Here is a 21,789-nt window from a genome sequence, read left to right as displayed (position 1 = left end):
ATTTAAGACAGAACGAGTGGGTGGACGGATCTACAGTGGCGTTATTTAGTGATGGGGGGAGGAGGAGGAGGAGGAGGAGGGTATGGAAGAGGGGTGACAGCGATCGTGGTGTCCTGCATGGCACGGAGGATTAAAAAGACGATGCGGTAAGCAACCGTTAGGCCCTAATGGCTAGACTGTGTGGTACAGGGGTCGGTTGTGGCCGAGACTATGGAGGGCAACTCTGGTGTAAGCTAATAGGAAAATGCGGAATCATTCTGGGCGAATATACATTTATACTTAGTCATCGACCGTGTACTGGTTGGTGTGTTGGAGCCGAGACTATTGAGGGAAATTCTGATATCACAGGATATAGTGGGTGACTTGAAAATGTGGGTCCATGCTAGGGCTGGTAGTACGAATTTAATTGATAGACAGTGTATATTTATATACTGTGACGAAATGCATATGGCAACTATCCCACGAGTTCCTAAAATATACTGAAAGGCAAAATGTTCTGTCATGACAAATTAATGAAAGCCGAGACACTCGCACACCGAGGTAGTGGTACATACTGAAACAAAGTTCAGATGTCAACTAATATAAGTCAGGATTAAGAAGCAGTTAAGTGTCTGTTCATGTCAATTCAATTTTTAATTTTTATTTTTAGTGACTGACCATGAGAACTCACAGTTTTGCTAGATCAAAATGAGTAGACTTGATTAACCAAAATAAGCGCCCCTGCAATTATGACGAAAGGCAATGCTTCGGATCATTACATCATGAAAACACGAACTATGATAATAGCTAAAGAGATCTGGGCTTTAAGGCAGAAAGCAAAATGCGGCGTTGGTTTAGGGAAACTCAAAGTTACTGATATTACCGTCAAGCAGAGTATCTCCATACAGTATTTATACGAATAACTTAAGACGAGATTAAAAAAACTCAGAGCAAACATAAGAACAATAAAAATAATGTACTGCTGTTGACTTAATGATCTTAAATGTAGGGGAAAAATTATAAGGACTGTTAATACCAAGCTGTTGCTAATAAATACTATAGTTTAAACGGCTCGATAAAAACAAGATTACTAATTAATTATTTATAAAAGAAAAAAAAAGCCATTCCAAATATCCATCAAAATAAGAGTCGCCTATTGGTGCAACTGGCAATATTTGAGGACCAATGGCGGTGGTTCTAACGAAATGGGCAACGAGAAATATTTGTAACGAAAAATTTTATTAATAAAAATGCATTTACATTATAACAAACATTAGCCCATTAACTAAAATGAAAAACATTTGCGAACAAAGCGTAGAGACACATTTGCAATGCATAATCAATGTCATGTCAATTTTTGTCAGTTGGAAAATAATAAAAAATCCAGCAAAAGTCCCCAAAATGAAAACTGATTGTTTCCAGCAAAAAAAATATTCATTTCTCTTTCATTTTGTAATGTGTTTGTTAATATAGACAAATGGTCATTATTGATCCTTGCACCAGGTCCAACAGACCTCAAATGATATATGTCCAAGTGGAATCAAGTCTCAAAATCACAAGTAAAATTTAGAAAAATGGATGATAAAGTACTTTATAGTTATGATTTTCTTACAAATTATCAATATATTTAATATATTTATTGGAATATTTAGTCATAACGGACGCTATTTATTGCAAGTACATCCAAGTGACTCAGCTCTCCCCAGCAGTTACACTAGTCCCACAAAAAATCTTTAAAATATAATTTTTCTTTTTCCTTTCTCCTCTTTACTATTTCAATAACCATCATTAGCACAAACAGTGATGACAAAACCAATAACAGCACTTTTTTTACTTAAGCGTCACCTGCACGGAAGAGACCTTGCTAAGAAACGAGAAAGAAAAGCATCAAGTAGAAAGTCTCCCAAGATCCAAAGTGATTTATGGCAGCAGTAAATCACTACATTTTCAAGTTTAATCTTCATTCATAAATTACCAAAACCACCATTCTTCTTCGGGATAAAGAGATGAAAAACGGCTCATGGCAGGTGTTCACATGCGCATGCTTGTCCCAAGTTTGTACATAAGTACAAGTTTCGAAAAGGACGACTGATCAATCATCGTTTGCTCGCAAGTCATTTAATTTTAATATCGGTTCACTGAAAATATATTCAGTTCAGTATATTTATAAACACTTCAAAAAGCAGAGTATTTCACAGACGCTAAACTTCGGTCTATATGAACTCGCCTACGAACTATCATGTTTCCATAACCTATCACAACACTATGTGTATCTTTGAGGTTTACATACTTTTTTTACGTTTTCCATAGTAGCCCGATGAAATTCTACATTTTACCATATAAATTGTAATCTTGGTTCTGTCGCAATTTTACGCAGGCGAGAAAGGGCGCGCGAGCGCATTTTATAACTACATATAAAAAGTCGCCTAGTATTAAAACAATATCACTGCATTGCAGTTGACATTTCAGCGTTTAAATAATGCCGGTAGAGAGACAGTCTACGAATAATGTAGCTGTGGTAAGGGGGTGAAGGGGAACGGAGAGGGAGGAGGAGAGGGAGGAGGAGGAGAGGAGGAGAGGATGGGGGAGGGCGGAACGGTTATGAATGGGGGTGACAACAAGGGGGTCTTGCCCAAGGTGCGTGAGTGCTTGACAAGTGATCTCCATTCTTCCCCAACAAAAACTATCAGATCTCTTACCCAGGTTCAAACCAGATCCCAAACAGAGGAGGGAATGTTAACACCAATTCGACAACCAACTGTACTCTACGACAACGAAGAGCGAAAAAACAAGCAGGCGCTAGCTACGTTGACACGAGGAGAGCTTTTCTGAGATTCGTAATACGAACACTAATGTGTAAAATGCTTTGCTCATTCAAAAGTGCACAAATGGAAATTAATATTCTCCAGACATCAAAAGCAGCAATCCGCTGTGAATAAATCAGTACGCTTTTTATTAACATCTTGAAGACCTCCTCAGGGTATGATACCCACCCCCCTGGGTATTACAGATGAACAAGCAATAAACATTGGTTATAGCGTTCACGTTTATTAAGCGGCAATGATCAATACTTTGTTGCTAAAAATAAATAGCTTCAGTATCCAGCACTAGTTATATAAATATATGTTTTCTTTCAACCATTCCTCAATAAATGTCAAACGTTAAAAATATGCAGAAATTTCATTACCCTAAGAGAATCATTCTACTTCAAAACGCACGAAGCAAAAATGCGAAGCTCACAAAACCCTATTTCTTGCTTGTAGGGACCCTATGAATGAAGGTAAATTGAGCACCATTCAAAAAATCAACCTCGTTGCTTGTCACATTACCAACCAACCTTTATGCCATAAGACCAACATAACATTAGAGCAAAATGAACATTGACTTCATCACACATCTAGTCTTAAAGAACACCGGGACGCCAGAACAATTACGTTCAATGACGGGTAACTCCTTATAGTTAATAAGATTAAGGTTTCTAACGAATGCTTAGGAAACAAAAATCCAACCCCATAGGAACACAGCTTGCATTTCCTTAAAAGCTTTTATCAATAAAATCTTGAAAAAGCAGAGTTTTGCAACTTTGTTTTTTTAAAAGTGGGATCGATTTCGGCAGCACTTATTTTGGTGCATTCCTATTTCACAGGTTCTTTTAACATATTACGAATTAGATGTAGGTCGGTTGACAATGCCCGTCCCAACGTTGAAATGCAATTAATTACTTATTTTCGTTTCCTGAAGGTTAAAGCAAAGATAATGCATTTTCACCAAAACTAGACACGAACTGCAGAAACCACTCCATCAATAGAAGAATCCAACAAACAAGCACATTAATGTTAGATTTCAAAGTCACATTAGAAAGAAGCATCAATGCAAGAAAGAAAAGATGGTATCATAAAAAACATGCACAATTGCAACAACCCCTACTGCGCACCTCCTAAGATGGCAATTGCAGCTCAGAAATCTACGGGAGTCCTTCAAGTTTCTTAAAATAGTCGATCAACAAAAGTCAGCAGGGACTAAGCAATACCAACCTGAACACGACTCTCCGGAAGGTTGATCTTGAGGGCGACTTCTTCCCTCATGAAGATGTCGGGATAGCGAGTCTTGGCGAAGAGGGACTCCAGCACGTCCAATTGGGCTCGCGTGAAGGTGGTCCTCTCGCGGCGCTGCTTCCTCGGGTTAGTTGCTGTAATGAAATAGATTCGTCTTGAGCAGGTTTCAAAGTACTTATGAATATACGGGACGGGACAAAGTTTATGATGGTTTAGGGATTGGAAATGAGAGGTAAGAAAGATTTTCCATCTACAACTTAAGCTTTATGGATTTGAATGTGTACAAATGCGTGTGGGATGTATAAAAACTTACAATGTGTACATTTGCATATGGGATGTATAAAAGTCAATTCATCCAAATTCATAAAATAAAAGGGGAAGGGGAATCGTCTAACTTCTCACATTAAAAGGCGAGAGTCCTTATTTATTTTTTAAAATCTATTTTAAAAAAATAAAATAGGCGAGTAGTAAAATTTCAGGTCATTTAAACCTGTCAACAAACATCTAAGGGAACACCACCACTCAACACCCGAAGAGGTAAGCGGAATCATTGCATCAAAGTCAATAATAACGAGGCGATTGAAAAAAAAAACATGATGATGGAGAAGCTGCCCCTGAATCTTCATCTAGCTTCACATTCAACAAGGAACTCGACCCAGAAAGAATCGACACAGGGAAAAAAAAAGAAAAAAAGAAAAAAAGAAAAAAAAGAAAGAGAAAAAAAAAGACAGGATTCTCCAATGTTAATGACAGATGAATAGAGCGTGTAATTTAACATTAAAAGGATAAAGATTACTTATCCATTGGGGCCTTGGGTAAAGAGATAACTTATGACGATCGATAGTCACGTGACAATTTTCGTGGCACACGAAATTTTTCCAGTCAAAGGTATATTGGAAGTTAACGTGGCAGGTGAAAAAGTGTCTTCAGAACGTTAGTCACTAATCAGTTCCCACTGCAATAATTTCCGACAAGTGTCCAAAATTCTCAACTTCTCTTCTTTGCATATCCTATACAAACTGTTCGATTCATCCGCAATTGATCTGGCCATTTTTATTTTTTTTTTACAAAGCAAAAGAATTCTATCTAGGCAGCATATTGGTTATCAGTTTTATTGGAAGATTTTTTCTTGTACGTTATTTTCCCTTGCCCCACATACCACTTCCCCCAATTTTGGGGTGTCACGATGCCCCATCAACTGTAACAAAAGTCAAAGTTCGTCAACAAAAGTCATTAAGTTCTGCAACAAAAGTCACCTGGTTCTGTTCACGGGTTACGGTACACGTTGTGGAGAAAACTTCCTGGAAGTTACGATTGGTAGTGCTTTCAAGATCAGCTGTATTTTACCTGGAATGCTACCATCGTCAACATACTCTTCCACACTACTTTCTCAACCGATACTTATTCCCTCTGCTCAGTTTATTATAATCTTAGCTCATCTTTTACACAGGCATTGCATTTCGTAAAAGTTTGACAAAAAAATAAATCTTTAGCTTGTAACATTAGAATGTGTTCGTCAGAGAGAGAGAGAGAGAGAGAGAGAGAGAGAGAGAGAGAGAGAGAGGAGAGAGGAGAGAGAGAGAGAGAGAGGAGAGAGAGAGAGAAAATTTCTTTATATTTAGCTACAAAAGTCACACCATTCACTGAATTTCTCTATCTTTGGCTGATGAAGAAAAAAAAATGTTAGCATTGACAAATTCATTCCTTAATTACAAAACTTTGAACGCGGAGCCTATCACGCGAGAAACAAAGTATATCTTTGAAAAACCTAACGGTAAATGTAAGGCCAAAGTACAGCCATACATACAATGGAAGCCATATCATTAGCGAATGAAATAAAAAGAGGAGTACAATATTGGATTGTTCACCTCTAAGATGGAAATATTCCCTCTTACCCCGTTACTAACTTGAATAAATAAATGCCGACCGCATACCCTGCCGTTCCTTGCGCTCGCCGCCCACTCCCTTTTGAGAGAAATAAAGAAGGGGCGCAAACAAACAAATAATTGGTTTGGAGGCGAGAAGGTAATCACTTTTTTCCCTTCCGCCCGCGCTGGCTGCCTGGCTGGCTGGGCGCGAGGCACCGCAAGGGATTATTTGCCATCTATATTTTCCTGGATTAGTTGTCCCTTTATCTTACTCTCTTTATTCGGCGACGGGGAATGAATACAGGGGGAAAATATATGGAAAGCTGAGAGAGAGAGAGAGAGAGAGAGAGAGAGAGAGAGAGAGAGGAAATGCTATAGTAACATTTAGGTGGTGCGAGAATGGGTTACGAACGGAGCAAAAATGCTTACTTCTGGAAGCCCTACACACACAAAGAGAGAGAGAGAGAGAGAGAGAGAGAGAGAGAGAGAGAGAGAGATGCCTTATAACTGATAGAGATGGACGAGGCCCCCGTGAGAACGTTAAAGGTGAGCAGATGAAGTGAATACAGAAACTAAGTGGATGGATTAAGTAGACATATACAGTTGGGGAAGAACCTGCTTGCGAACAGATTGAAAACGAAGGAAAAAACCGGGATTAATTTCACTCTCCTACTCGAGGCTGGCCTAATTCTATGTCTGAATGGGTGACGTTTATCCTTTGTGAATGTCTGAATTGGTAGAAAACAGCCTTATCAGTGTGAATACATACGCACAATGCATTCTTACATTTTATATATAGACATTTATACAAATATATATATATATATATATATATATATATATATATATATATATATATATGACCTTTGGGTTTACTTTTTTCTGGCGTAATGCTAATGACATGACTGACTGGCTAGTGCTGCGGATAATAATCCCCATACCCTGTCTCTGGCATTCTTTCGTGGTCACCCACCCGTGAGCTAACCAGGGCCAAAGAGTATGCAACACTACACAACACTACGTAGAAAAGCCACTAAATACCCAATCCTTTTTCTATTTCTCATAAAATCCAAAAAAAAATTTATAATGAAATATATGGCATAAATAATTATCTAATGGTCACAAAATGTAAGAGATCATTGATGTAATTAAATCACTCATGAAATAACAAAGTCATTAATTTTTTTCCAGAATAGAGGGAAGGGGAAGGGTTGGGGGAGGGAAGGGGAGGGGGAGGGGGAAAGGGTGATGTGGGGAGTGGGGGAATCGAGATGTGAGGACGACAGTCCAGATGCAAATTATGTTAAATTGGATCCTCTTAGCGACCCACATAAAAGGGGTCTGATCCTTCTTACCCTCCTCTCGATGCGCACATTTACACACTGACACTATCGAATCTCGTGGGCCTCTTTGGAATTTTGAGAGAGAACGAGGATTCATAGTTTTAATTTCTCTCAATCTCCCTCTCATATTTTTCTCTCGTACTTATTTATGAGCTGCAACAATCGTCCAAGACTCTTTCATCTTACGTGAATTTTTACGCCATTCTATGAAGTTTATGCTTTCAGAAATACGCAGATACACGCAAGCACGAGAGAGAGAGAGAGAGGAGAGCGAGATGAAGAGTGTGAGAGAGAGAGAGAGAGAAGAGAGAGACGCGCAAAAGCAGGAAAACGTTATGATTGCCCCATCGGGGGTCGACAAAAGAGTGTAAGCGATTGGAGGAAGGTATTAGGGACCTAATCTTCTTCCACTGTTTCTATTCTGTCGGCCTAATTAATCGATCAGGCCACGCGACCAGCTCAACGGCACGCGTCGCCTTCGTGATGCACGATGCTCATTTGTCATCCGATCCCTTTTCTCGCCCCCAGAAACAATAATTGGACCAAAGCGCATCCTTCCGCAATTCCCTCTTGTTTTCTCAACATACAAAAATATCGTGTCTTTGGTCAGCTTACACAATAAAATATACCCTATTCTCTTTACATTTCAGCCCATAAATATACACATCGGCCTTCAGAAACCTAGAATCTCCTTATCTCTTATCTGGAGACGTCTATTCCTGTTCGTCTGTTTGCGATGAAGTGACTATAAACGAGAGAACTTAGCAGTGATCAATCCTCCTCTCACGTCTTCGCCATTTTCAAGTGACTGACGGAAACGTTCGATCGAATTCCACACCACCGATTCGATTCGATGTTCATCTGTCATCCGAAACCTTTTGCCAGGGTGCTCTTTTCTCGCGAACTGGCGGGGAACTCGCGCCGAGATGGCGGATAATGGCTGATGTGGCACAGTTCGACGGGTACATTTGAGCAAGGTGACACTCCAAACTTTTTTTCCTCTCTTTTTTCTAGTCACAACGCGTGTTTTTTCTACCCATTTCCCCTTTCCACCTTTTCATCCTTCAAGGTTTGGATAAGGTTACCGCACAGCGGGGGTACAGTAACGACATCCACGCACAGCCAATTACAGAAAATGTCCTTTTGTTGTCAAAACTGCCCTATCAGCTTTCGATAGGGTCGACAATAAACCGTCGTGTCTCCCGAATAGTAACGAACGGAGCTTTATACTAAAATCTTAATATTCGCTTTCCTCATTGACTAGAATGACAAAAAGCATTTGATTTACATACATATTTCAACCATGTACACAATTTATAAATATATACAGTACTACTTGCAAGATTCAAACGAAAATTATGAAGTGAATTAAACAGAGCTCGATACACCCATGCATTAACTCTGAAAAACTATATACAAGAGAGATACGAGATAGAATTCTTGTTGGTAATTTGGCTGCAAAAGTTGGTTGCATCAATGAAGATATGGAAGACGTCAAGATCAAGGCAGGTTTGGAAAAAGATTGCAAACGAAAATTCGGTACAGTTCATTGATCTTTGTGCTACGTGTTTTTCAACACACGGAAATGCATAAATTCGCTCGGACATCTGATGGGAGTCATAAAAATAAGCAGTCAGTCAGTAATCGAAACACGAATAATGGAATGCATGGAGCTACAAAGTAGCTGTTGTTAGCAGTGATTGCCAGCATACTGCCATAGCGCAGCTGAAATTAAAGGCATCCGCCAAAGGTTACAAATTGCCTAAGCCTAATTAAATATAAGGTTCTTTAGAGGTTTTTGCAAATGTATATGGATGCAGAATTGCATCTTTAGAATCCATATCAGAATTGGTGCAGACAATTAATGGGAACTGAATTAACGAGAATGCATAGCCAAAATCTGCTGGGGAAGAGGAACAGGGATGAGGTTGTACCAAGACTGAAAAATCGGATGTCTAGGGGACAATAAATATATGGAAGGAAAAGCTCTAGATATCTGACATAAGACTAGCCCAAAACCCAATACCAAATGAGAGGACAGGTAAATAAAGTAAAAACAAGAACTTGTGGTATGTTTAAATAAGAAAAACAAGAGAGCGAGGTGCTCTATGCGTAGATAATCCAAGATATCACGGTATGATAAATCAGGAACAGTCAATAGTACAGGGTCCCCTGCACAGCCTCAGATTAAGGCATGTCATCTAAATCACAACCAAGAACTCTTGTTAGGTCTTCTAGAAGAGGGCCTTAAATATGGCGATGCTTTTAAACAAAGGGCCCCCCCCCCAATAAAAATACGTTCTTTATAATAAAAAAATAAAGTAAAGCTTTTTATAACAAAATGCTTCGTTAAATAAGTTCCTAAACAAGATACATCAAGCCATGTCTGGCATGATGAAATACTCATCATGCAATACCTGTACAATTAGATGTAATAAAGTAAGGTTCGGCATACTATAATGAATCGTGAAGTCAAATCCAGCCCAGAATAATAATAAGGAGCTTGATTGGGCAAGGTAGAGAGGCCCTGCATAAGGAGCTTGACCAAGTAAAGTCATAGGAATTCTCCTAGAGTAATGAAGACTTAAAGAACGTCACAACTCGTAAAGGACGCTACATAGAATAAGGACGACTCGTTAAGGAAGCCTAAAAATATAGATGACTTGAAAAGTATGTTCTACATTAAGGGGACTCGTCTGGACGTTCCCAAGGTCGGGACGACTCAGTCTGGACGTTCGCGAGGTCGGGACGACTCAGTCTGGACGTTCGCGAGGTCGGGACGACTCAGTCTGGACGTTCGCGAGGTCGAGACGACTCAGTCTGGACGTTCCCAAGGTCGGGATGACTCAGTCTGGACGTTCGCGAGGTCGGGACGACTCAGTCTGGACGTTCGCGAGGTCGGGACGACTCGGTCTGGACGTTCCCGAGGTCGGGACGAATCGGTCTGGACGTTCCCGAGGTTGGGACGAATCGGTCTGGACGTTCCCGAGGTTGGGACGAATCGGTCTGGACGTTTCCTCGGAGAGTTTGGGGGACGAATCGGTCCTGGACGTTCCCCGAGGTTGGGTTGGACAATCGGTCTGGACGTTCCCGAGGTTGGGACGACTTGGTCTGGACGTTCCCGAGGTTGGGATGACTCAGTCCAGACGTTCCCGAGGTTGGGACGACTCAGTCAGACGTTCCCGAGGTCGGGACGACTCAGTCTGGACGTTCCCGAGGTCGGGACGACTCGGTCTGGACGTTCCCGAGGCGGGAGAACTCGGGTAATGGACGTTCCACGAGATCGGGACCGACTCGGTCCGGTGGACGTTCCCTAGGTCGGGACCGACTCGGTCCTGGACGTTCCCGAGGTTGGGACGACTGGTCTGGAAGTTCCGAGGTCTGGACGACGCCCGGTTCTGGACGTTCCCGAGGTGGGACGACTCGTTCTTGGGACGTCGAGGTGGGCGGACTCGGTCTGGACGTTCCCGAGGTTGGGACGACTCGGTCTGGACGTTCCCGAGGTTGGGACGACTCGGTCTGGACGTTCCCGAGGTTGGGACGACCTCGGTCGGTTGGGACGTTTCCCGAGGTTGGGACGACTCGGTCTGGACGTTCCCGAGGTTGGGACGACTCGGTCTAGACGTGCCCGAGGTTGGGACGACTCGGTCTGGACGTGCCCGAGGTTGGGACGACTCTGTCGGGACGTTCCCGGGGTTGGGACGACACAAGTCTAGACGTTCCCGAGGGTTGGGAGACTCGGTCTGGACGTTCCCGGAGGTTGGGACGACTCGGGTCTGGACGTTCCCGAGGTTGGGGACGGAACTTCATTGGGGACGTTCCCGAGGTTGGGACGACTCGGTCTGGACGTTCCCGAGGTTGGGACGACTCGGTCTGGACGTTCCCGAGGTTGGGACGACTCGGTCTGGACGTTCCCGGAGCGTTCCCGGGACGACTCGGGTCTGGACGTTCCCGAGGCGGGACGAATCTGGTTGGACCGTCCCGGAGGGCGTTGGGACCCGACTCGGTTGGGGCTGTTTCCCGAGATCCGGGACGACTCGGTCGGACGTTCCCGGAGGTTGGGGGACGACTTCCTGTCTGGACGGTTCCCGGGAGGTTGGGACGACTCGGGCTGGACGTTCCGAGGGTGGGACGGACTTCCGGTCGGGACGGCTCCCTGGGTTGAGACCGACCGCGGTCTGGACGTTCCTGGAGGTTGGAGACGGGACCGTTTGGGACCGTTCCCGGGGTGGGGACGGACTCAGGTTTGACGTTCCCGAAGCGTTGGGAGGGCTCAGGCTGGACGGCCTCCTAGGTTGGGACGACTTCCCAGTGTGGGACGTTCTGAGGTTGGGACGACTCGGTCTGGACGTTCCCGAGGTTGGGACGACTCGGTCTGGACGTTCCCGAGGTTGGGACGACTCGGTCTGGACGTTCCCGAGGTTGGGACGACTCGGTTTGCGTTCGAGGTTTGGGACGGACTCGGTTATGACGTTACCGAGGTTGGGACGATCTGTCGGGGACGTTCCCGAGGTTGGGACGACTCGGTCTGGACGTTCCCGGTTGGGACGACTCGGTCTGGACGTTCCTGAGGTTGGGACGACTCGGTCTGGACGTTCCCGGGGTGTGGACGACTCAGTTTGGACGTTCCCGAGGTTGGGAGGGCTCAGTCTGGACGCTCCTTAGGTTGGGACGACTCAGTTTGGACGTTCCTGAGGTTGGGACGACTGGGTCTGGACGTTCCCGAGGTTGGGACGACTCGGTTTGGACGTTCCCGAGGTTGGGACGACTCGGTCTGGACGTTCCCGAGGTTGGGACGACTCGTCGGGACGTTCCCGAGGTTGGGACGACTCGGTCGGGACGTTCTCGGGGTTGGGACGACTCGGTCGGGACGTTCCCGGGGTTGGGACGACTCGGTCGGGACGTTCCCGATGTCGGGAAGAATCGTCTGGTCGTTCCCGATGTTAGGAATTTTCTTCTGGAAGTTCCCGAGACCTGGTAAGTGTGCAGTCTCAAGGACCCCTAGATTAGGACGTGGAGTATGGTACATTGGTTGATAGTTATCTGACGACATTAAAGAAAATTCGTCGCGGCTATTTGGGCCTATGTAGCAAACGGAAACTACTGGTGATTTCCCATTTTCCGTTTCACTAAGGAACAGATGGATTACTAAGCGTGACCAACAACGCCGTGACTTCCTTACATAGTCAAGCTAATTATGCATTAATGCTAACTTTGGCCAACTCCTATTAGCGAGGTTTGAATGTCCCTTAACCGAGTTACCTCAAAGGTTAATACCATATCACAGCAGCTTGTAATGCTCCGAGTTAATAAAATTCAGGTAACCTATTAACAGATGTCATGTTTTGAAGCACATCCAACGATACGCAAACTACATTTCATTATCATATACTGCATAATTAATGAAGAGAAATCCAAAAAGATTATTTGGTCTTGAGTACACACCTAATTCTACAGCGGAATTAGCAACTGAAACGATCTATTAATGATCTTTTCAAAGTTTCCTGCAATACGCCTTTTGCAAAATTGTCACATTAAAACAAAAACAATTAACAGGAATACCGCCAACTCAAAACCGACTAATACAACCCCGCTCGTAAAATTCCAGATCCGGTGAATAATGAACATGTCCACAATCAAAATACACTGAGCAGATGATACCTCCGAAATCACAATCCCCGTATATACTACACCAGGAGATGACGAATCCGATAACAGACGAGATATAAACCCATAATTGATGTTATCGACATCCGCCCCCCTCGACCCCTCCCTCTCTCTCTCTCTCTGCCACCACCTGGGCGGAGAATCCCTTTTATCAACAGCCTCGCCACCTTCCCCCTTCTTGTAAGGTTCATTTTCCTATTCGGAAAGCACAGGCTCTTGTCCTTGCTAACGGGAGACGGGCTACAATGGCCTGTTCTCATATCAATAGCTTGAGAGCTTGTCTATCTTGACCCCTCATCCATCTATTTTCCTCTCCAATGAGAGATTTACGACGAAAGCGTACTGGAGAGAAGAGAGAGAGAGAGAGAGAGAGAGAGAGAGAGAGAGCACAACAAGGGCTGTAAAACAAAATATTTACATCTCCGCTAGGAAAAATCTTACGAATAAATAATTTTGCACCTCAAGAGATGTAAAGAAAAACCACCACGTCTCTTTTTTATAACAACGAGACAAATCTTAGTCTTTTTACTCGCTAAATAACAGCAATCACCACCAGGAAAAGATGAGGTTATTGAGGATATCAGAGGTATTATAGCTAGGCTGGAGGGGTGGAGTGGAGAGGGGTTGGGGGAGGGAGGAGGGGGGGAAAGGGGAAGAGGAGAGCGTCCGCCACATAATCCGGTACAATAAGTGGACAATTAATTCCAGTTAGAGCATGATGATCACCCCCGGAGTAATCCCACCTGCTCAACTATCTATTGTGGGGGATTTACAAATTAATCCTTTCTCCTCTTTTTCATAATAACACAGAGCCTCTTCTTGCTCGGCACACAGGTAATTGGCTAGATGGATTTTAGACATTTGTTACCCGCTATTATGACTAGCTGTTAATTATCCGTGATATATCAGATCAACTTTAATATACTAAGGAGTCCAGGAAGATGCATGACCTGGGTCATGTTTAACAGATCGGAAAGCGAATTGTGATTCCTAAATTAAAAAAGAAAAAGAAACTGTTTAATTTATCTACAATAAATAAAATTCGGTATTTTCGAAATATCAAAAATCTAAGTCTCGATAGAGTTATCTTACGACAACTGACCTAACTACTTTTTTTTGTACTTTTGCATGCATTTAGGTTAGATGTGCGTTCATGCCCCTTTTTTACACATTTAGAATATCGAATATCTAATGAACATCCTTACAAAACTTATGAGGCGAATGTCTAAATAGATTTAGGGTACTGTCGTCTTTCCCATTCTCACCCCCTTGGAAACTTATAAGCTTAATTTTAGAGACAAGCAAAAGCTTCCAGTTTAGTGTCAAGTTCCGATAACCTAGGATCTGATATTTCAATTGAAATCCGTTGGTGTGATTGATGAAAACGGTAGCCATGTACTTTTTGGCAAAAAGAACTCCAAGGTGTGGTCCCATTGCCACGCCAGCCACCTGTAGGAAAAAGGGACCTCCACTGTCCCGTCCCTTTAAGATATAAACTTACTAATTTGGGCAATCGGAAGGGGCAAAAAGGCGTCCTGATACAAGCTACTTTGGGCACACCATAGCAACCTTAAGGGCAAGAAGTCTCTCCTGTGGCAATAATGGAGCCATCCAACAGGAGCATTTTGTGAATATGCATGGCAAGAAAATAAATAATGACCTTTTTTGGACAACTGAATATCCAGGAGTCTTCAAACTACGTTCCCCCTTCCCTGCAGAAGAGAATTCCACGGCAGACGATCAAGACTCCCCAGAACTGAGAAGCCTAGCTTGTGAAGATTAAGGAAGAATACCCCTGACCCGTGAATTTATACTAATACTTGAGAGAGTATATATATATATATATATATATATATATATATATATATATATATATTATATATATATATATATATCCCTGGACTGTAGTCGATCCACTCTACACGATTTTCTCTATAATAAATGATTTAAAAAACAAAATGTTACATTTTATAATGTCTTTACATAGCATGATCTCTATTGCGTATATCCAATTAACAGAGTAATTGCATTCATACATGTACTGAAATAAAACTACGTGACGTATTTCCTGGTTTAATGTTATATTTATGGTGTTTTAATAGTATTTCGAGATTCTTGCCGCTTTGTCATGTATTATTTCACAGATTGAAAGGAATTGTATAAATATAACCGTTGCTTTGTTGAGGGGATTTCCCGATTTTATGTCTTCCTTGCAAGTTAAAATTAACATGAAGATGGTTTTCAGCAATCAAGTGATGATATGAATTGGTCATGAATGGCAAAATAAGAAGGTTATGTTATCTTAGTTTTTAGGTACAGCCTCAGTTTTTTCTTCCTTTACCAAATATTCTCAAAAATTAAGCAAAAGTAGGATAACCATACTGGCTTCTTCGCCGAAGGCCATTTCAGGAAAATCTAATGATGGATTCACACTATGTCTTGTTTTGAAAAGTACTTTAAAACGAAAACGAAATGTCTTTTCATCCAGAGGAGAAACCTACTTTTTCGAAAACTTAAAAAAAAAAAAAAAAAAAAAAAAAAAAAAAAAAAAAAACAAAAAAAAAAAAAAAAAAAAAAAAAAATGTGTTCTGAAAAAGGCCTCAATATTACAAGCTATGAAATCAGCTGATCACCTAGGAAACTGTCCCTCTCAAGTTTCAATACACACACTTTCGTCTTTGATATTAAAAAAAAAGAAAGAAAAAAAAAAAGTTTTCAGGATTCAATACTTTTCTCGAGTCCGAACTTCTCAGCGGATCCCAAGGGTCTAGAAAAGCTGGAGTGAGGAAAGGGCGAGTAGTGGAAGTAGTAGCAGGGGTAGAAGTAGGAATGAATCATCCTCCTCCTCCTCACTGCTTTGAAGATCTTCTGATAGGCCGGAGATCGGCGTTAATCACCAGCTAACTTATTCAAAGTCAGATCAAACTCATCTTCGGGAGGTAATTAAATTACCCGTACTTAACCTGCACGTCTTCGCTGATCACCCATTACTTACTCGTCCCCCTCCATGTTGTTTACGCTTCACCCCATACACTCAAAAGCTCATTTCCTCCTCATTTCCCTTCTACCATCCCTCCCTACCCGCTACCCACCCCAATCCTCGACTCCTATTCATATTCTCCGCCCAAATACATTTCCACTTTCAATGCTTCATTCTTAAATAAAAAAGGCAAAATATTTTGTTCCGGGTTCCTTTTTTAACAGGGTACGAGTTTTACAACCAAGGTGCCTTCATAACAAAGAATTTAGGTTAGAATGTTTACCGGAAAAGAAGTGATGTATTGTGTTTCAAGGGTCGAGGTGATACTCAAGAGTTTTTTTTCTTTATGATATAATTTTACGTGAATTATCTACACACATGTCCGTGGTTAGTTCGTTTGTATGGTGTTTTTACGTTTCATGGGACCAGTGGTTATTCTGCAACGGGATCACGGCTTTACGTGACTTACGAACCATGTCGAGAGTGAACTTCTATCACTAGAAATATACACATCTCCAACCCCTCAGCGGAATGCCCGAGAACTGAACTCGTGGTCACCGAGGTGGCAGGTCAAGACCATACCGATCACGCCACTGAGGCGCTCACAAATGTCCATAGTAGCAGCTTTTCAATCCTAGATTTTTTTTGACTGTGTAGTCGCATTCCTATACAATGATAATGTGAGAAAAATAATGAATTGGCTACAATGTATGCATTCTTTCACTGATCAATTCTCGGAACGCTGAATAGACTGTTTAGACAAACAAATATTAGACTTACGTTATCAACTTCACGCCACCCTATCTCGCCCAGTTTTAGCAGCAAATATCGACTTTCCGTCTCTCCAGATATACATGGAAATTGATACGCAAACGTTTTTCCTATTCATACATCCAGTGTTAGAGCTTCGTTATTAAACAATCTGATGCCACAACGATAATCAAATTTTCTTTACCATTCATGTTCCTTAGTAAACGAAAACTACTACATAGACGCCACGACTAAAGCAACTCATCTGTCTGCTTTCACTTAATATGTTCTAGGAAATCAAATGCTCATCTCTGAAGACGTCAGTTTTCCCCCTTTCTTCCAAAGAACTATTTCCTCCACTATACAAAGAATTTATATAGGGGATCAAAGTCATCCAAGAACGCATTTCAAAATCATATTAGCTTGATGACATTGCACGAGTTACCCGACATCACTGGATAACGAAAGGATGGGAAGAGTCGCGTCGAATAATTCACGAGGAAGCAAATTTAATGTTGGTTTTCTCGTCTTTATAGTTGATAAATAAAAACAGATGAGAAAAAATAAGTCGTATTTTCAGTTATCAACCAAAGAAAGTAATGGAGAGCAAAGAAAACTTAAATGTTAAAAAAAATAAAAATAAAAAAGAACACATTGCAATAAAAGTAAAACCTCAGGAAAAAAAAGTAGAAAATGTAGGAATGTAAAGTTGTGAATGTAAAAACATTTTCTGTTGTATTTGTGTATACTGCACCTTCTCTCCCAGCCCCACCTCACTTCACCCCCCCCCCTCTCCCGCCACCCCACCCCACCTCACTCCTGCCTCTAACAGCAGCAACACAAAAAGGAATAGCGGCAGAGTCGCAAAAATAATGAAAAAAATAAATAAAAAGAGAGAGAAAGAGAGAGAACGATGATGATTAAAGCAACAGGACGATGGAATAAAAGCGAAGATTCCATGAAATGCGACTGATGAAAGCGAAAAGAAAAAAGAAAAATGAAAAAGAAAAAAAGTGAGAGGAGTGTCGCAGGAATAACCCACGAGGAAAAAAATTTAAAAAGAGAAAGTAATCGAGGAGAAAAACTGAAATTAAAAGAAATATCAGAGAACAATATGTCGATACACATATTTCGAAATAAACGAAAAAAGGTGGAAGAGAATATTAAGAAATGCATAAAAGTGGAAAATGTGGAAAAAATATTTGGAGCTGGAAAGTAAAAAAAAAAAAAAAAAGAATAAAGATCTATCTGATGTCATTCAAATTTCAAATCAGGGGCTTACACACGCGCACTAAAATTAGGTTAAATCGCACCAAGCAGTAGTCTTCCACAATCTAAAATTGTCTATTTCTGTTTATAGGAAACTGAACTATTAGTAAAGGACGAATGAATGTGCTGCATCAAATTATGGCGTTTCCACTTAAAACATACATATGTAATATACATATAATTATATATGTGTGTGTGTGTATATATATATATATATATATATATATATATATATAATATATATATATATATAATATATATATATATATATATATATATATATATATATATATATATATATATATAAAAGTATATAGTATCATTTTAGTTGACTATGAGGAGTCAAGTGGATTATTTTTAAATGAGTTGAGGGGGGGGGGGGGTTTGACTCCCGTAATACATATCCTGCGTTATTTAAAAGACTTCGGGTAAATTGAAGATATTTCACTAAATTAAAATTCCATGAGCTCAAAAATAATAATCGAAATGAATTAATACCACAACAAACGAAGTACAGAATGAAATATGATAGGAATGCTTAGTTAGTAGCGTAGTAATAAAAGCCACTTATAACTATGAACATGGCAAGCAATAACTGTCGATTATGCATACGGAGTTGCATTAAATCACTAAACCTTGTTGTAGCAGTATCTTGCTACGGTCATTTTAAACACTACCTGGTCAATTTCAACTAAGTTTCTCTCATATTAAATACTCGTATTTACACTTGACTAAGCAGGTCTTAATATTAGGCTACATCTACTCCTTAACCTAAATTTCCTAACTCCAATCCTAACGGGAGAAGCTTTAATACCAACTTGATTTATAATTACAGGTACAATATTCCTGCATCACACAATGGGATAATATACCCTATGAACAACAAGCAACAAAGCCAAGTTTCAGCGTCAAAGCTAAGCTTCAGCGACAAAGCTTCAGTGAGGATTGGTTCCACAGCCTTCAGTAAAATTCATGGAACCTAAAGAGTAATTAACTACTAAAGAATATACTGATTGGATTCCTTGAGCTATTTTTTTTTTTAAATCTGAATACACAGCAAAACTTTACTAATAACTAGCATGTCTGAAGTAAATTCAATTTTTCAAGTTGGGTAGGGTTATTTCCCATTTAAGTTCTCTTGCTACTTCGTCCATTATTTCAAATACAATAAAATATGTTTCAAGTGCCCAAAATTATACATTTTTGATTCATTTTAACATTTAAACATTTTGACAAAACAAAGTTCTGTTCAGTGGGGAAAATTTTCGCCTCTCTCTCCACTCTGTGCCACTGCATAGAGCAAATCAACTGGTTATATCCTTTAAGTTAATAGACACTTAATTAACTTATGAAAGAATTCATTTTACTGATGGAAAATTCTCATGAAAGTTACTCAAGGCTGCGCGGTCAAGGTCAGGAATACATTTCAGAAAGTACTCTTTGGATACAACTCTAACAATCAAGTCTACCAAACACTAGTACAGACATTCTTTAAGTCTATAAACAAGTGGACGTTAAGTTTATAAAGAAGTGGATATTAAGTTTATAAACAAGTGGACGTCAAGTTTATAAACAAGTGGACGGTAAGTTTATAAACAAGTGGACGTTAAGTTTATAAACAAGTGGACTTTGATTTACACATACATTAAAGAGAACCTTCAAAAGTTAAAGTTTAGGAGACTTCTGTTGGAAGTGTAGCCAGTGACCTCGACCGCAAGGTGGGCTGATTATCAAAAGTACGAAAAGAGGAGTGTTTTGGCGTACCGTAGAGGTACTCACTGGGCGGTGGGTAACCCATGCTCGGGTGCAGTGAGTCCATCCCTGCCATGGTGAGCCCGATGCCATTCATGGAGTAAGGGGACGACTTGAGGTACATGCCTGCGGAGCCACCGGCCCCGCAGGCGCCCCCGAAGCCTGGGAACGCCAGCCTGCACCACCTTCACGTCCTACCTACTGACACAAAATGGAATTTCCGGATTTCCCCACACCCACACACGCCCACTCTCTCAGTCTCTCTCAGTACCGAGAAGCACAGGTTATAAGATTCCAACACTGGCGACAGCAGCGCAAGCAGTGGCAGAGGCGGCGGCGGCTTTATTTGAAGTGACCCAGTTGCCCCGGGGTGACAGCCACTGTAGAAGGGACAGCAGCAGTCACTGACGAAGATGCAAGAACTTGGGGACGTCGGCTCTTGGACTTTACTGGCGACAGCTATCTGGGCAACACTGGTCACGCAGGCGACTCTGTTGTTGCAAACCCTGCAAAGGAAGAGACGAAGGAATTCAGTTTCGTTTTTTCTGGATGGACACAGTGACTACACTGAGCTACTTTCGAATATGAAAAGTCAGGAACTCGAATATGAATATTTCTATAACATTAAAGTTCTTTAGCACGTCACTAGGATGTTGGTATCAGACTCTAGCTGTTAAAATTTACAGTGTAAATTAAGAAGCACATGTATACTGTTTATAGGTATCCTCAAAGACGATTCAATTGAGAAAATATATTTTATGGAGCACTTTTACTAACATATGGATAGTTTAAGAAATTTTTCCAAGACGTACTTTTCCCACTGATTAACTCAAGCTCACCAAACACTGCCCTTCGAGATTAACAAATTATTTCCTAAAATATATTCATACATTTGATTTAAAATATAACTCAGTATAATACTTGTTTTTTTTAATCAGACTTCAGCATAGTTTAAGTCCTCAATCTCAGTTATCTGTACAAACGGGAACTCTAAAATGTACCCTTTTGCACAGATAACTCAGATTCCTGAGTTCCCTTAACCTCAGGGTATATGTTAAAGTTATGAATAGCGACTCTAAGGGTACAGTTGCAAATACCTTTGCAAAAAGGTACACTGGGTTTCCTTGGTTTAGAGGTATCCCCTGGCTATCATTTTAAAGTTTCCTGAGGAAGCCTAGTAATTACTTCCGTTTCATGAAATGGGATAGACTTAATTTCCATACAGTCTCAAAGATCCCCGTAGCTATATCCTCTCTATTTTTGACAGGTTGCTGCTAGCAGCAATCCAAATTCAGTCTGAAGTACCAGTGCCAATGTTTGACGTTTCAGAAGCAAAGGTTGCTGTAGCTTCGGCTAACCTTAGCACATCATTATATAAAAAATAAAAATAGAGTTTGTGACGTTCAGAAAGTCTTGAGCAATCCTGTTTATCTCCGTTACACTGCATATATAATATATGCATGAATATATATATATATATATATATATATATATATATATATATATATATATATATATATATATATATATATATATATAATGTGTGTGTGTGTGTGTGTGTGTGTGTGTGTGTGCGTGCGCGCGCGCGAGCGTGTGTATATATATAATATATATATGTATATTATATATATATATATATATAATATATATATATATATATATATATATATATATACAAACAAATATAAACAAATATATAAATACAAACATAAAAATAACAGAAAACCTTGGAGACAAATGGACGAGATGAATAAAAGGAAGGGAAAGGGGAATGGCGAGAGGAAGAAAGTGGAACTGACGACAAAGGGTAAAGTAAGAGAGAAAAATAAAAATAAAAAAAAACGATGTGGAGAAAGAATATCGTAAGGAAGAGAAAATAGAAACGTATGAAGAGGGAAGCGAAGAGCACGAGAGCACCATCAAAGGAACCGAAGAGTGCAGAAATAAGGAATAGCTCAATTCTGACATTTGAATAACAGAGAGGCGACAGAGAGGGAAGCAAGGAAAAGAAATTGAGAGTTTGTATCTACGTGCATTGTATATATAGGTATATGTATGTATATATTCATATATATATACATACACATATAAATATATATAAATTTAAATATAATATAATATATATA

At 40.6% G+C, this 21,789-nt stretch overlaps 1 protein-coding gene across 10 annotated transcripts in view; it reads right to left on the bottom strand.

Annotated features, from left to right (window-relative positions):
* The window catches only part of LOC135208550 (homeobox protein OTX2-like), a 308,299-nt gene that overhangs the window by 12,415 nt on the left and 274,095 nt on the right, over positions 1-21,789 (bottom strand). For 9 of the 10 annotated variants that reach the window (XM_064240858.1, XM_064240855.1, XM_064240860.1 and 6 more), the window contains 2 exons: positions 19,676-20,169; positions 4,014-4,168 (listed from right to left, as the gene is read on the bottom strand). In XM_064240858.1, the coding sequence (XP_064096928.1) occupies positions 4,014-4,168; positions 19,676-19,787 (267 nt within the window). In that variant the 5' untranslated portion in view covers positions 19,788-20,169. The remainder of the gene's footprint in view (positions 1-4,013; positions 4,169-19,675; positions 20,170-21,789) is intronic. The other variant, XM_064240863.1, reaches the window with a different exon arrangement.

The sequence above is a fragment of the Macrobrachium nipponense genome, chromosome 35 (genome assembly GCF_015104395.2).
Source record: "Macrobrachium nipponense isolate FS-2020 chromosome 35, ASM1510439v2, whole genome shotgun sequence".
Lineage (NCBI taxonomy): Eukaryota > Metazoa > Arthropoda > Malacostraca > Decapoda > Palaemonidae > Macrobrachium > Macrobrachium nipponense.
The sequence above is the reverse complement of the archived record's forward strand: the minus strand, read 5'-3'. Positions and strand labels throughout refer to the sequence as shown.